General features: G+C 36.7%; 1 protein-coding gene and 1 long non-coding RNA gene across 28 annotated transcripts in view; one reads left to right on the plus strand and one right to left on the minus strand.

The window, feature by feature from the left end:
* The window catches only part of KHDRBS2 (KH RNA binding domain containing, signal transduction associated 2), a 366714-nt gene that overhangs the window by 320485 nt on the left and 28761 nt on the right, over window positions 1-17468 (plus strand). For 19 of the 27 annotated variants that reach the window (XR_001877975.1, XR_001877992.1, XR_001877982.1 and 16 more), the window contains 3 exons: window positions 9944-10117; window positions 11373-11500; window positions 12066-12117. Coding sequence is in view for 2 of the 27 variants with exons in the window: in XM_017834826.1 (XP_017690315.1) it covers window positions 9944-10041 (98 nt within the window). In the remaining 25 variants the exon portion in view is untranslated. Of the gene's footprint in view, window positions 1-9943; window positions 11038-11372; window positions 11501-12065; window positions 12118-16367; window positions 16716-17468 lie in introns of those variants that run through there. The other 8 variants (XR_001877994.1, XR_001877979.1, XR_001877978.1 and 5 more) reach the window with 3 other exon arrangements.
* On the minus strand, window positions 9169-10037 carry LOC108507140. The gene is made up of 3 exons (XR_001877999.1): window positions 9916-10037; window positions 9642-9746; window positions 9169-9276 (listed from the first exon to the last, which is right to left on the minus strand). It is a non-coding gene; the product is annotated as an uncharacterized LOC108507140 (long non-coding RNA).

Below are 17468 nucleotides of genomic sequence, written 5' to 3' on the forward strand. Positions count from 1 at the left end.
CTTTGTTTATCAGCTACTGTTTCTGGCTTTGTTCTTCCAAAGGCTGGGGATTCCAGCAGTAAGCTCTGCCAGTTGCTGCTGCAGAAGGTTGAAGAGGCTCCCACTCCTGCTTCCAGAGCTTGAGACTTCCATAGCAGTGAGAGTGTGCCTGTTGTCAGATGCTTTAGTTCACAGCCTCGTGCATATCCTGCCTTGTGTGTTACTTGAAAATGGTGGCAATTGTGTTTTTATGTCAGGTCATGAACTGCCGTATCTAAGAGGCTAGTACACACAGACTTCTTGCTGCTACTACCAAAAAAGCAGAAACCTTAGGTAGAGGGTGAAAGGATAGGGTTAAAGTCTATAACCTCCTAAACCACCACAATTAAATTAGAATAACACCACCTGCCAAAGGCCTTAGGCAAGAGTTAGGAAGGTTAATCTGTAGCTTGCCACCTACACAAAGAGAGAAGACATAAATGAACTCCACTCACATCCTTGCTGCTTTTCAGGAGAAGCTTGCAAGGCTGTTTACTGCATGTGCTGCTATTGCATCAAGGAGACATTGTTTTGTTTTCTGTCTTCACCAGAAATTTTCAGCTGTTCAGATTTTCTCTGATGACCATGGTTTGTGGTGCATATTCTACTCCAGTTTAGCATTAAGTGCTCACAAACAACCGAGTATTTGGCTTTAGGATAATTCCATCTTTAATTAAAATTGGAGAGTGTAACTGTTTAGTATAATTCCTTTTAATGTAAGACATCATTTAAGTTGTAAAATGCTGCCACTATGATTTAATTGACTATTTCACAAATAATTCCCTGCCAGTTACTCTATATGAGAGCTTTGCAATTGTGGTTTGCATTAGTTTACTAAGTAATGCTCTACAGAGATAGCACTTCATAAACAAATTTTTATAGACCTTTATAGAGCTAACAACTAAAAATGTACAGCAATATTCCACCACATTTTCATTGTATCTTTTATTTTCTTCATTCTGTGTTTGTCCTTAAAAGTGTATTATCTAGTAAATTAAGGTTTTTTTACCATAACAATGATAATTTCTGCTGAATAAGTAAAACTAAGTATATAATGATTAAATGTGGGGAGGAAGGCATAAATGGAAGGTTCAAACTTCAGGAATTCTTATATATAGGCTGATTGAAGAGATGTTACCTTAGCAGACATAAATTCTCATACTTTATTAAAAGACATACGCGTGTTCATTTCATGGAGAAACTTAAGTAACTACCATTGTAGTGTGAAATAAATCCTGTAGTGATTAATCTATGGCAATGACAAAGTAAATGAAGCCATGTCACAATGTATACAGAAAAAATATTTGTACATTTTGAAAAAGCACTTCTTAGCAATTGCTCTCTGCAGGTGAAGATAAGAAGTTTTTTCAGCTGTTGAGTCCAAGTTTCTTCCTCATTTTTAATACCTTTGGTATTGTAGATTATTGGTCCTAATATTCATTATGCTCAGCATGCTAAGGGTTTCTTACCCTATTTTTTTTCTAGCCTAGTCCCATTTAAATTTTCAAATGTAGGAAATCAAGTGCTCGAATAGCTCACAGTGACTACTGACATGCAGATGTAAGAGACATAAGTCTGATTCTCCTCATTTCAGTGTTTGACTTCACTTGACTTGTGATTACAGACAAGATCTTTACTAACACTAGTTAACAAAGGCTTACTAATATGCACGGATTATTCATTTATATCACGGGAGTGTATATATTTGGTATTTGTTTGAAAATATCACTGCAACATACCAAAGAAAACTTTGTTGTCTAGGTCTTAGAATCATCATAGAATGAATCACAGAATCATAGAATGCTTTGGGTTGGAAGGGACCTTAAAGATCATCTAGTTCCAATCCCCCTGCTGTGGGCAGGGTAACATTTCACTAGACCAGGTTACTCAGAGCTCTATCCAACCTAGCCTTGAACACTCCCAGAGATGAAGAATTCACAACTTCTCAGGGCAGCCTGTTCCAGTGCCTAAGCACTCTCACAGTATTTTTTCCTAATACCTAATCTAAACCTACTCTCTTTCAGTTTGAAGCCATTTCTCCTTGTCCTGTCACTACATGCTCTTGTAAAAAGTCCCTGTCTATCTTTCCTCTAGGCTCCCTTCAGCTACTGGAAGGCCACAATTAGGTCATCCTGAAGCCTTCTATTTTCCAGGCTGAACAAGCCCAATTTTCTCAGCCTTTCCTCATAGGTGGTGGCCCTCCTCTTCACTCTATCCAATAGCTCAATGTCCTACATGTACTGGGGACCCCAGAGCTGGATGCAGCACTCCAGGTGGGGTCTTATCAGAGCAGAGTAGAGGGGCTGAATCACGTCCCTTGACCTGCTGAACACACTTCTTTTGATGCAGCTCAAGATACAGCCGGCTTTCTGGGCTGCAAGTACGCGTTGCTGGGTCAAGTCCAGCCTCTCATCCACCAGCACCATCAAGTCCTTCTCAGGCAGGGCTGCTCTTGATCTGTTCGTCCCCCAGCCTTTATTGACACTGTGGGTTGTCCTGACCCAGGTGCAGCACCTTGCACTTAGTCTTGTTAAACTGCTCGAGATTCCCATGAACCCACTTCTCAAGCTTGTCCAGGTCCCTCTGGATGACATCTCATCCTTGAGATGTGTGGACCGCACCCCTCAGCTTGGTGTCATCACCAGGTTTGCCGAGGGTACACTTGATTCCTTTGTCTGTGTCATTAATCAAGATATTAAATAACACTGGTTCCAGTATGGACTCCGGAGGACACTACTTGTTATTGATTTCCATCAGGATTCTGAGCCATTGACCACTACCCTCTGGATGTGACCGTCCAACCACTTTCTAATCCATCTTATTGTTAATAAAGCATCTCAGAAGCAACAGGACACAGACTGTGCCATTGTGGTGGAGTTTTTCTGCAGTGTCTCGACAGAGCACACACCTGACCCACTGTTTAGCCCATGCTGGGTGCTTCTACACTAGCATAGGAGCAGGAATGCTCTTTAGAAAAAGATTTCCCAGTTTTCTGTATTTTTTTTCTTCTTTCTGCATCATTGAATGATTTCAAAGTACATGACTTTTAGTTTGAAACTAAAGCAAAAATTGTAATCCCAACTGTTTGTGAAAATTCACTTCCAGAGGCTCAAACTCAGGCCAGTCTGAAATGAAAAAATCTTTAGAAGCCATATAGTGTGAACATCAACAGTCCTCAGCATCAGCTATTTCACTCTGCAGATAGTTTCTGTTTGTATGCACTGTGTGCTAACTTTGATATAGCACCTGTGTCCTGATAGAAGCTGTCCCAGCTAACAACCTTGCCATATGTGCCATGGTTCTGTGGAGTGTGCTGTGCTCCTGCATCTGGTGTTTTCCTGAGCACAAGGCAGATGTACTCCCGGCCCTGGGAACTCAGAAGTGCTCCTGAATCTTCCTGTACAGTGCTCTATTTTTTCTTTCACTGGAAACAGGAGACAGTGAAGATTTCTACTGCATATGGATAGAAGATATACCAAATAAATTGCCCTTCTTTAATCTTCTATTTCAGTCATTCCTATGCTTACTGATAGCAGTGATCCTGTTCCTACTGTGGGACAGAATGAACTGTCAAAAGTATTTTCTTGATTTTTTGCAGAATTTTATCAATTCTTTTACTGGTGGAATCACCTTAGCTGTATCCCAAGTAGCATTCGCTCCCTCAGAGATTTATGATTTTCATAAGAGCATGATTTTGAAAGTTCGTGGGTAAAGGAACACATTTTTAATTCAGCCATGATGACTAATGTGGGGACAATACTAGAGTTATTGCTGTTTTGTCAAGTCAGTGTTATAATTAGGTTATAATTCTTTCGAAAGTTCCCTATTTAAACCCACTGCATTCTTTTAACTGTCTGGATATTCTAAAACTTTAGTATTTCAGTTATTATGATACAACACTGAAAAAATCCACATGTAGCAAGAGAAAATAGATTGATTTTAATTTATAGTGACTTGTTGTGCTTACTCTATTACTCCTGAATTATAAATCATTTTCTATGACAAAATAAGCATAAGTAAATCATGCAAAACTTTCCTATGTAATATTTCAAATGTAATTTCCCTGCCTTGCACCGTGGGAACTGTTGACTTGGAGAATCTAAGACAGAAGTCCTGTAATACTGATGTGCATCTATTTAATTCCAGATGCAATATGCCACTGCACATTTCATGTTGCATGACCATAAAGTAGTAGAAAATTTGTTTTTACTGAAGAGAAAAACAAAACTCCCTCACACTGTCACATTCACAGTCGCCTCACAGCAACACTGATAATAGTCTGTTTCCTCCCTGCATTACAGTTTCTCAGTCTAGTTGCTGATGTACTTTGATGCTGCTCCTTTCCTGCCTGTGGCAGGTGTTCACTGCAAGAGTGGCTGAAGTCTTCCAAGAAATCATTTTCTGTAGCTCCTGCTGTCGTTACTTAACCTGCAGGGGGGGCTGGCAGAGGGGCGTGAACAAGCTCATCTCCTTCAGTGCTAAGTCAACTGGAGGATGTCTGCGATTTTTTTACCACCTGATTAAGCCAGGGAAGCTCACAATACTAAAGTAGATTTGGAGTAGTCATGCAGTTTAATTTGTTAGCCCTCCTGAAGAGAAGGTACTGTCAAGCATAGGGGCAGTAGTCAGGGGTTTTTTAACAGCTACAGACATGTTCAGAAACTAGACTGTTAAACCACAAGGTTTTCCATTAATTTCTAGTTTTTAAGCTATATAGCTATATATAGGTTTTGTAGGGGGGTTTATAGGTTTTTGAGCATGGTGTAAGTAAGCATAATGGTTTTGAGCCTGTGTTTTGAAATCATTTTTTGTCTTCTGAAGATTCCACATTTCAAAGAAGAAAGGTACCATTTGTGATTTGAAAGATAGTCACTTAGCTGTTCTTCTCACAAATTATAAAATTCATAGATGTCAGGTCAGAAAATCCTGTGTATTTTGTAAGGTTTGCAGACAAGCAAGAAGAGACCGGAAGAGTGAAAAAAATAAGTGGATGCTCTCCTTAAAAAAAGAAAAAAGACAAATACTTGTTCTTGAATTTTTGTCTAAAATAATATGTACTTGTCCAATTATGACACAAGAAAACTGCTGCTGTCTTTTCCGTGTGGATTTATGGGGTGAAACATTTGCTTTGTCAATGTTAGTTGAGCTTCAGTCATTAGCTTGTGTAGGGCAAATTTTCCATCCACTGCTTAGTACTTTGTCTCCATCCATCTTTTCATGGAGGGAGAAGTTTGGAGGCTTACTAGAAATACAGCACAAATTGAATTATCCAAAGAAAAGCATTCTAATTTTCAGTGTTCTCGCTTTAAAGCAATATGTCTGGTTTCTATTGGGTCTTCTGTTCAGCACATCTATATCGCTTTTCTCTTACTGCTCAGGCAATTAACTACATCTCAGAACACCCCAGGGAGATAGGTATTCTTGTCTCATTCTACCAGTGAGGAAGCCATACCACAAAATATTGAACAGTTATCCAAGGTCACTGAGCAAACAAGGAGTAGAGCTAGTAATCACAATTCCTGAATTCCACTTGAGCTCTATCCCAAGTGCAGCATGCTCTCTGCACATGCATGCAGTATAAATGACCTTGCAAAAATGGTGGAGATTTTTGCTTATAGGAAATAAAAATATTTTATTCTGAATTAAAAGCAACTTCTGTTTCTAAAACACTGAAAGCTAAGTGAAAAATTAAATTAAACCATTATACTACTTGCTGTTATATACATCATAACTATCTGAACAGAATACCTCTTTTTAATCTCTTCCTGGCCACCTGTCCAAAATAATTGACCAGAGATTAATAAATTTGTGCCAAATAATTGTGGGCAATACTCAGATGTTAAATAATTTATTAGGAAGAAGAAGTGATCAGGTCTTTATTATTACAGGGACTAAGCAATGAATATAAATACAAAAATATTAGAAAATAACACATTCATATGTAAATCGCATGCTGTTAATATGTATCTTTTTTATTTTAAAGCATCCATTAATGTGATCTGCCTTTTAATTATTGCATTGTTTCCCTTTTTGCATTTGTCAAAGAGTTTTATTCAATGCTGGAAAATTGCATGACAAAGTTGCAGAATGCAGATTGAAGAGTGAAAAAAGGTGTCTGAATATGTGCTTTTCTTGAATCTTGTACTTGAAGTCATTTAAGCATGTGATGATATCCACATGGATGAGCCACTGAATTTTTCTGTGCTTTCAATAATACGTAGGTACAATAGTAAGACAGAAACAACTTCATATGTACCTCTCTCTGTGCTATAAATGTTACCATTTAGATCTCATATTCAGAGGAAATTCTCAGCTTAAAAATGGTATGATCTTTTTTCATTCTGTCTCTCCAGTAAGAAAAAAAATCTAACTATAATTTTGTATTTAAACATTAGATCAAAGCTAATGAGTCTCCTAGCAATGATCAAACAATAATCTTCAAAGATAGCCTCAACTAATATATCAATAGTCTGTAACAGATACTGAAAGCATTTATATAACTCAATGAACACAGTATAATAGATAAGAGTCAATCTGAACCATAAAAAGCACTGCAAAAATACTAACGTCATTTCAATCAGTCATAAACCAAGGGTGCTGATTGACTGATAATAATTAATTTTATATCCTAAAGGTGAGCTTCAAATACCAATTGACAGGAAGCATACAGCAAACTGAAAGTATGCAGTGTAATTAAAAGGGTTTTACCCATGTCTTTAATTTCTTATCAAAGAAGCTACAACACTTGTTACCACACCCGCAGGAAACCTCATGCCCAAGCACAATCAGATTCCTCACATATAAACGCTATTAGGTTTCCTTCATGCTGCTATATATATATTATAGTTTTAGTTTCTGAAAGCGAAACATACAGTATTTCTGCTTAACTTAGAATGTCAAAGTTGGAAATAACACCAAGTTCCTGAAAAAGCTGGACCCTCTGCCCTCAGTTATTAAGTTGCCTGTGTGGATTTCTTTTCAGTCACAGTCTTTGACACCTGATAGCACTGGGGACAGTCAGAAGTGAAAAGGACAGGGCATGAGTGGAGCCTGCTATGGCATAAGGACTGGATGGGGGTCTGGACGTCACAGAGGGAAGAGAAAGGTCAAACTGCGCAGAGTTTCTTTCAACAGGAATCAGAAGAAGGAAAAAGAATCAGCGTTAAAACACAATGACCACCCTGCACATTTCTTCAGCTCTTGGTCAGTCTCTCACTTGCAGTTCTCCCAATTACCTTTCCATCTCCAAAGCTACACCTATTACCTGCTCTTCACTTGAAATCCCTCTCAGTTTCCACTTCATTAACATGTGACTTTACTAAGATTAAGGCTCTCTTTCTGTCCCTTTTTGGTACAGTCTTTCAGAGACAGGCTCCACTGTTCTCCTGTTCTCAAACACAGTGAAACTGAGCCTGGTAATCCAACAAGCTACTGAGGTAGTCTGTATGGCTCCAATCTTTTAAGACTGTTCCTGAAGACAAGAGATTTCCATTCTCAGAAGCCCCGTTTCTTCCCTTGATGCTGAAAGAAGAAAGCTTACATTGGACTTCTGAAATGGAGACATGAAAGACCAGCTTGGCACATCAAGGAACCTTTAATTACTAGCATGCAGATATGTTGTTGTTCTTTAAAAATCCCCACAGGAAAAAACCCACTAGTAATCTAACTTCTTTTTTGGTGTGGCTCCATCTTGAAATTTATTGGCATAGTGTGATTCAGAGGCTCTTGATAGTGCTGCTCCCTATCATGTTCCTTTCTCCACAATAAATATATAATCCTTACTGCTGTATGAGTGGTAGATGCCAGTGTTTTCCCACTTGAAGGCCGTAATCCCAAAAGTTCCATCTGTGTTTTGGCTATGGATTCACCTGTTAGTACACTAGGGTCTATCGTACAATATCAACAGGAGCTGTTAGCTGTCAACCATGGTGTCAATAATGGTGTTAAAGTTTGAAATCAAGCAAATAGGTCCACCATATTACTGAAAAAGAGACTTGTACCACAAATTACAATTCTGGTTTTGTACTCTGTCAAGAGCAGCAATTTGGTTTAAGAACAGTCAAGGAAAAAACAGCTTCCTCCAGTTGGTAATATAAAGTAATTTTTCACTGCATGAGGACTACCAAAAATACTGCACATTTCACCTTTATACGAAGGTGTTTCTGTCCAGATGACTGTGAGGGGACTGAAAGGGAACAAGAAATGGGTTTGTCTTTGTGTTGTACATTTAGTGAGTATTTTTACTACTTCAGTCGTTTTCATTTATATAAATAAAACTTCTCCTTTTCCATATAAATCTCACTTCTCCCCGAGGCCTCTCTGCAAATGCAGTGACACTTCAGCAAAGGGTAATTGAAGCTGCAGCAAATTTACAACAAAATGCCATTTTTAAAGGGTGTAATGAAACATATTGCAGAGGGAGGATTTTTAAATTCACTGTATGGAAACTGATTCCCTCTAGGAATGAGAAACCTGAGGATTTAGAACTATATCACATTGGCTGCCTCTTCTTCAGCCCTGTAGGCAGTAGCTTTCCACAGTAAACTTTGGTTTCGTGTGACCATAAAACCCCTGATATTCAACAAGAGAACATCCTGAAGAGCTCAAAGAAAAAGAAAATAAATGGAGTGCACCAAAAAATCACAACAGGAATGTTTCTTGTTCCATAGCAAGATCAGCTGCTACCAAATCTTCTCCAGAGATGTCCACTCCTAATACATGCAACCTGAGCCTCACTGTAAGCTGTATAGCTGCTTTTCCCTCGTACCCTGTGCTTTCCTCTTATACCGCAAGGCAACAAGATAACAAAATGTAGTTGCAAAGAAGACATCTTGCAGAGAAGAAATAGCTTTCAGAATTTTAACAGGCTTTTTATGTTTTATATTTTCATTTTTCTGTTTTCACATAGCATTATCATTTTACAAAAGGAATCTCTGATACCTCTTTTAACCATTTAGTATTTTTGTCTAGTGCCAGCTAATTATTTTCTTAGTGGTCACATAAATCAGCAGTCATTAGCAAAAACAAGATACCAGGAATGTTGCATAATGATGTGTTATAAGATCGATGATACATTATGGTTTATGCATTTCCATTTTAATCACTCTGTATGATCAGTTGAAGTCAGTGGAAGACAAAACCAGAAATCATTTCACAATCCACTAGCTGATTTAGGAGACAATTCAAGTTTTGGGTTCAACTGCTAGACCACAACTGAAGGTAAATTTCCTGGTTGCTCAGGGTTAGCTTCCAAAATACCTTGTCAGGGAGGAAGAGAAGATTTATAGAAACTTTGTAAAAACTGAACTAGATTTTTTATCTTTATCTTTCCGAGCATATTTCATTCACAGAATTTGATAAAGTATTCTAAAGATAATGCAAAGTAAAATCTCATTTTGCTTAATGCAGTAGGTTCACTGCTACACATTATTTTTTCTTCCATTATTTTCTTTCTTTTCATCTCAAATGGAAGTAAAAAATCAAACATACCTCTCTTATCCTTTCATGATTCAACTTCTCATCTTGTTATCATACCAATTACATTAAATGCTATTCAAATTTGTGCTTTAACTTAAATGCTAGAAACTCAAAACATCAAATAAATTCTGAACTGGCAGACTTACACAGTAATTTTTCCAGAGCTGACTGTACCATCACCACAGTAGTTTTTCATTCTCTGCTGAAAGTGAAGGTGTAAGACTTTTTTCTTCCTGAGATAGACTGATTGCCTGTGTAGAGAAGTAGGTTAGTTTTCTGTAAGTTTTTATAGGAGGGTAAAGCAATGGGTGATAACACCATCCTCATTTTAATTTTCTAAAGGTTTCAGACAAAACATTCAAGAATTTTGACAGCCATTAGCAGTGGCATCTCCTTGTTCTTTCAGTTTTAGATATTTACAAAATTTGTTTTTCTCTTCTGTTTTTAGCACAAGAAGAATGGGCCTCAACCCGTTCCAGCCTAAAGGCACCACCTCCAAGGTCAGCCAGAGGGGGTTACAGGGAACACCCCTATGGTAGATATTGAAGGTCCTCCTCATCTGTGACCTCATCTCAAAGACAATTAATAGCCTGTGGTCTCCACATAAACAGCAACAAGACAAGTAATAGTCCATTTCTTTTCTATCCTAGGGATTACTGCTCATTATTATCCTATGTACTACTTGTATTTCCTATAACATTGGCGTGACATTGGCATTAGTATTATTTTATAACACGGACTTAAAAAAACAGAGACAAAAAACCTTTGGCAAACATTGTCTATAAACTATTCAAAGATGATGTTCTATTGGTTGTATTCATTGCTGTGTGTAACTTAAAAAGCATGACACTGTTACAGATCTCGAGTCTCTACATACTAGCTAAGGCTGAGTTTCTGTTTAGGGTTGCTAAAAGACTGTAATATGATTCTTTTTTTCCTTTTCTTTTTTTTTTTTTTGAACCAGACAATAATCAAGCTGTAGATAAGATGTTTAACCTGTCTTTTTTAATATATGTTAGTTTAGATTAAGATGTTCAATATTCAGTTTGTAAATTTAATTTTAAATGCTGTTTTAATGGGGTTGAAAACAAGCAGCTACTGTATGTATGTAGCTAACTGAAGTTGTTCAGTGTTTTAACCTGTATTTGTTAAAAAAATCACTTAAAGTTCCATGTGTAAGCTTCTCTAAATAGGAAACCATAATTTTGTCAAATATGTTTGCCATAATTTGTCAATAAAGCTGAAACCTTTTGTAACAAACTAAATTTGGAATTACTTGTTTTCTAGCTTTAAATGCTTGCTTTATTTCTTTTTCAAGAGATGCCTAAAATGTTTTTTATATAAAAATTACAAAAATGAACCCAAGCCTGTTTTAAGATTTTTTGTGTAAGACTTTAAAAGTTGTATTAATAACTTCTGGTTGTTAAATAATTTAAAAGTTAACAAACTAAACTGTTACATGAATCATGGTTAGTATCCACTAATGTATAACATGTTAATGGAAAAAAATGCTTTAGAACAATAAATGGATTTTAAACTATCCTTTAAGCTTGATCTTGCTAAACACAAACTCTGATTGACTTGTTTGTATTAGCATGTCTCTCGTGAGAATGTAATGGAGTTTAAAGAGGTAAGATTACCACTTACCACTGTTAGACTGTCTAAATGCTAGTTCTTCAACCTTTGAGTTTCCCCGCACATTAAATATCCCATTCAACATGTAAGCATTGCATAGATTCACCTATTTGTTTTCACTCAGAAGAGTGCGTTGACTGCATTTTTCGTAGTATATAACAATTTGTCTTGATAAACAAATCATCAGTGTCACTGCCCAGTTGTTGGTACTCAACTTCAAAAACTTTATTTGTAATTTTCAGTGCTAAATATCACCGCCCTTGAAGGCAGTTTAGAGGGCTGATATTCTTTTGAGACTATCAGACTTGATGGCTGATGATTATTAAGGAAATATGTCGCAGGACTCAAAGGATGACTAAACGTTAAACAGGTAACACTAATAGTAACTCTGTAATTTTGAGTATGCAACAGTAATGTAAAATATTCTCAGTTATTAAGTTACTGATAGTTAAAAAAGTAAACCTACCAAAAGATAACAAATAGGTATATAGGCTATTAAAACAACTAATTAACATTAACTAGTGACAACAAAATTATTCTACAATATATAACCCTCAACGTAATAAACAGAACTAAAATTAATAATAATAGTAATGCAACTCTTGCTAACAACAAATATATAACCTAAATTTTGACGAAGAAAAAAAAAAGAACGGAAGACTTGATGGTAGGGATGCCAAAACTGTTTATCCTTTAAATACAGTCTTTTTGTTTACGGTGGCTTTTTGTCAATGTGATTGGTTTACTTTTTTGATGAGACTAAAGTACAGGCCAATTGCTGTTCAGTTTGTGAACAAAATCTCTTGCAGCTGGAGTTGCATGCTAACTCTTTTTGAATAGTTTATGATGAGTATGTTTTGTCGTTTGAAGTGTTTAAGTGAATTTAGTAGGCTACATGATGGTTACACTGAGTTTATTCTGTCTCGCTGTTTCAGGGACTCACAGGCACTGGACAGCTAAGCAGCAGATCTGCTGAGAAGTGGTCAGGTAAGCTCTGCTGCATTTCAGGGGGTTTTCCTATTTCCTATTTTATCTGTGCTTTTGTTTTTACTAACAACATATTCACCAACATTTTTAAAATAAATATTTCTTTCCAGCAGTGTTTCTCTGCGTAGCAGCATAATGATTACGGTGTAATGGCAATCAAAATATTTACTTTTATATATTATGATACCTCTCACTTAAATAAAAGAAGTGTTGTCATCTAGCTTTTTAATGGTAAATACTAAGATGTTATATTTTTATAACTGCTCCTGCTAAAAACATGAGCTGCTGTTTATTAAAAGTATGTCTACATTTTGAAAACAAGCTAGTCACATAACATAAAAAAATACAACACTAGCTTATCCTTGCTTCTGAAAATATGTATCATTTCTTCCTGTGACAAATGTATCTGTATAGAGACAGGAAGTTTGTTATTTATTCTTATGCTTGGTATGTTTTTCCTTTTTTATGCTTTAGAATGGCAAGGACATTAATGGTATTACTATGCAATGGCATGGGTCAAGGCATCACTTTCTAATATTTCTCTGTTTAAATACATTTAAACATAAAGATTTGTCTTGGATGACTTTTTTAAATAGACTTCAGATTATATATGAGATTTTGGCTGAAGACAAATTTTGGCTGGAAACGAACAAAAAAATTCAGCTCAGTTACAACTTTGTCCACAGATTCAGAAGCGTAAACCTAATCACAATACAAAACCTAAAAATTCTCGTCCTCTTTCATGATTGTTAAACCAGATAAGAGTTAATAAACAAAACTGATGACGTTGTGCGCCAAATACACAATCTTAGACACATTTATTACTCTGGCATCTTTTCCCATGACTGTGGTCTGGCTGATTTAACATTTTCCAGCTATTGTGGTGTTCAATGGTTACTTACAAACCACAAGTTGTATTGTATAGCAAGATATAAAAGATTTAATTTTCCTCTCCAAAGGGTTGCCTCAAGGTTTTTATAAATTAGTTTTATTTATGTGCTGCAACCACTCTACAGGCCAGAGTGATATAACATGGAATTAAGGTTTGTCTGCATATTGCAGGCACATCAGTGTGAATGTACCACTGTAGGAGAAAGCTTCCATCTACCCACCTTGCATGTAGTTATGCAAATTTGCTTCATTCAGGGTATATCTATACAAAAAAGAAAAATACTTTCCACTCCTATAAATACATTTTCATCATACTGGTTTAACTGTGATTATAAATTACTATACATTATAGATTTTACTATATAAGTATTCCAGGAAATGCTCACATGCCTTATTGAAATGATAAATTACATAAAGCTGTGACTAGGTCATACCTGATGTGAGATCCAGGGCAAAATACATAAAACTAATTTCTCACTTGCGTATCATATTTTTATATGAGGATAACTACTGTGAACTCCTTGAGGATAGACTCCAATAAATATAGCTTTTTAGCAGAACAGCGTCCTTTAATATTCCTGTCTCCAAGTCCACTTTAAAGCCATTATTTGTGTAGATTAAAAAAATGGCAGAATGTATCAGTAAAATTATGCATTGTGAAATATTCTTATATAAGAATTATTTCGAAAAAGTAGGTTAACAATTAACAGTGTAAGCAACTGTTTTTGCAAACAGTTTTTCTATTGATTTTCAGGAAAATAGTATGAAAAATTACCCATGACTTCATGTGTTCTGTGCCAACTGCAAAGTATAGTTCACAACTGTTTCTGAAGTCTTGCAGTTAATCAGCTATGTCTTAGGAAAACAAAAATCTACCTTCTTAATTTTTGAAAAAGTAACAAGAGAGTCTGCTTATTCTAATTAACAGCTATCTTCAGGTCTTCCGTGGAACGTTGTGACATATTCCACTCATCCACCAGTCAGCTCAGCCATAATTTTGAGGTCCTGAAAATTTATGCGCATCATCAGAAAACACATAACTTCACTTATGCTGCAGATCATTCCAGGACACTAGTCACCAGTTAAACATTTTCTTTCACATACCAATTAGTTTTATTTGTAATAGGAACTAAAAACAGTATAAAATATCAAAACAATGAGTTAAAAACCACTGGAAAAGAGAGGCTGAAAAAGCAAAATCTTGTTAAAATATTCTAAGATTTTTTTTACTTTGTTTGTCCAGGTTGACCTCATCTATGGAACAGTTTGATCTTTAAAAGAAAAGAGTGCAATATAGTTTTTAGTACTTAAATCAACAAATTATATTTTAGTCTAGGAGATCTTTTGCGTGTATTCAAGAGCCATTTTAACTGCAAAAATTAGATATTGCTAAAGAAGCAACCTCTATTAGAAAATGAAGTAGCACCATGTAATTACTTCTTTCCTATTCAGCTTATCTTACTCTGTTTTAACAAAGGGCTTAAATCTTCATATGAATAAATGAAAATCTTAGGAAATTCCTGACCTCACCACAAAGGATGCTGACAATGTTTTTCTAACTCTGTGAGGTCCTCAACCTCCATTCAGAGTAACGGAGCTACAGCCATAAAGATAGGAGATCTGTCTTCTTACTCCATGTTCAGTCTGTAACCCAGCCATAATTACTCCATTATACCCAAACCTGCTGACTTCTAAACTGTATAACACTGATGTTACTGAAAGTGAATGAGTACCTGTAAAATAGGTCACTGTGTGGTAGCTCTGAAGAAATGGATGTGAACACCATGTGACTAAGCATGGCAGGCTGGAAGAACCTGTGTCTCCCTATTGCCAGAGAGCCAAACTACAGCCAGTACTGCGCTTCTGAGCTATAAGGAATTTAGTAAGGTGACCGAGTTACTGTTAGAATCATCAGTTGAAAGGCTTAACATTTTACCATAATAATATGGATTTATAGTCATGGCTAGGCTTCATGAATGAAGATTTGGGAAGGACTCTACCCACATTTTTTACAAGCGCCCTGGTGGCTAAAAAGGCCAATACGAGATAGACGAGTCCAGTTGCAAAAGGCACAGCAGAAAGACTCCTTAGGTGATATCGACAAGACACGGTTCTTTCTGCATTTCATTTCTCCTCAAGAGTGATCCTGTGTGCGTTCTCAAAAGAAGCAGCTGCGTTATAGATGGCGTGTCTCCAGGCCTCCCAATTGGAGGCCAGAGTAGACCAATTATGATGATCAATATGGCCAAGGCTAAAATGTTGTTTCAGGGAGTCCTTGTATCTCCTCTTTGGGGCTCCTCTCTTGCGGCAGCCAGTGGCAAGTTCACCATAGAGCAGGATCTTAGGGAGGCGGTCGTCCTTCATCCTTGAGACGTGCCCTGCCCAGCGCAGCTGTGTTCTCATCAACATGCCCTCAATACTTGTGACTGCTGCTTGTTCTAGAACAGATGTATTGGTCACATAATCTGACCAGTCGATGTTTAGGATTGTGCGGAGGTAGCGTTGATGGAAGCGTTCTAGGAGAGGCAGGTGGTGGCAGTAGATGACCCATGATTCAGATCCATATAAAAGAGTAGACAGCACTATGGTTCTATAAACACTGATCTTTGTACTTTTCTTCAGGTGTTTATTTCACCAAACTCTTTTATGGAGTTTTTGAAAAGCTCTATATGCCTTTGCTAACCTGTTGTCTATCTCTCTGTCAATCTTACCATCCGAGGAGATGATGCTACCTAGGTAATTAAACTGCTGGACTGATTTGAGTTCTGATTGGCCAATGGTGATATGGGGATGAAGGAAGACTTCCTGAGGTGCAGGTTGATAGAGAACTTCTGTCTTCTTTAAGCTGACTTCCAGCCCAAAAAGCACAGCAGCATCTGCAAAGCAGGATGTTAAACGCTGCAGAGATACTTCTGTGTGGGCGATGAGGGCAGCGGCGTCAGCATAAAGCAGCTCATGGAGAAGATGATTTAAGGTCTTAGTATGAGCCTTCAGTTGCCTTAGGTTAAATAGGCTTCCATCGGTGCGATATCGAATGTAGATACCATCTTCTTCATCGAGGTCTGCTGTGGCCCTTTGGAGCATCATGCTGAAAAAGATTGCGAATAGAGTTGGTGCAAGAACGCAGCCTTGTTTCACACCATTAGTTATTAGAAAGGGCTCAGAAAGTGCATCACCATATCTGACTTGGCCGTGCTGATCCTCATGGAGTGAGATGATCATTTTAAGGAACTTGGGGGGCAACCTAAATGTTCCAAAATCTTCCATAGACCTTTTCTGCTCACAGTATCAAAAGCCTTGGTGAGGTCAACAAAGGCTACATAGAGACCTTTGTTCTGTTCCCTACATTTCTCTTGCAGTTGTCTGAGAACAAATACCATGTCTGTGGTACTCCTGTTGGCTCTGAAACTACACTGGCTTTCAGGTAGAAGTTCTTCTTCTATAGTGGATACTAGTCTGTTCAAAAGTATTCTTGCAAGGATTTTGCCAGCAATGTTCTCATGAAATATCACCCAGGATTATTATCTTAAGGTTAAAATCAAGAACACGTAAATTATGCATTGTGTTCAAATAAAAAAAATTTGGTCTACATTAGTGATGTATTTCCTTCATGTTTGACAGTAGGAGTGTTGTTTTGTGAACCATCTTTCTCAGAAGTCCAAAGTTTTGCAACAAATATCACAACTACAAAATTTTAAATGGAAGTAAAGGAGAGTCATAGAATAAGCTAAACATTGGAAAGAAGAAGTCTTTGTTAATGTCTGAAAGAAGTATATGATCTATTAAGGAAAGGAAGTCCTAGAACATTTTCCATATTGTATTGCATTAAAATGCAGAAAATATTGTATTGCATAAAATGCAGAAAATGTTAAGTCAAGATGGTATAAAGGTTGAGTAGGCACAGCACTGGTTATCAGTGTTATTGATGCAACCTTGTTAGAGATACGTCATGTTATGTAAAGTTACTGGTACACTGGTACATTTCCTGTAATTTCTTTTGTGAAAGAAATACCAAATCTAAACAAGATTATAATCTCTTTACGCAATCTATTTACTACAATGTTTTAGCAAAGATATTAAAGAAAATAGTAATTTTTTTCCATAAGTATTACCTGAATTCTTTTATAGTGCTGTAGATCTTCAATAAATGGTTTTAAGATTGCAAGAAGATAAACTGGTTTGGGGAAAAAATTTCATAGAGTCAGAATCATAGGTTATAAATTAATCTTATGTGACAAAGAACCAACTTATCCCTATATCAGAATGTATGAATTTTTAGGATTCAGGAGGACAGAGTCTATTTGTAGTGCATTTTTTCTAAGGTAGGATTAAAAAAAAACTCATTTCACTAAGACATTACAAAGTTTTTGCACAAAAAGAAAGGCCATAGTTGAAAGGGCTGGCTGTAATTAATGCCCAAAAAATAAAGATTACATTTGTTATTATTTCAAGTCGTCCTC

Source organism: Lepidothrix coronata, unplaced genomic scaffold (assembly GCF_001604755.1).
Source record: "Lepidothrix coronata isolate B3197 unplaced genomic scaffold, Lepidothrix_coronata-1.0 Scaffold241, whole genome shotgun sequence".
Lineage (NCBI taxonomy): Eukaryota > Metazoa > Chordata > Aves > Passeriformes > Pipridae > Lepidothrix > Lepidothrix coronata.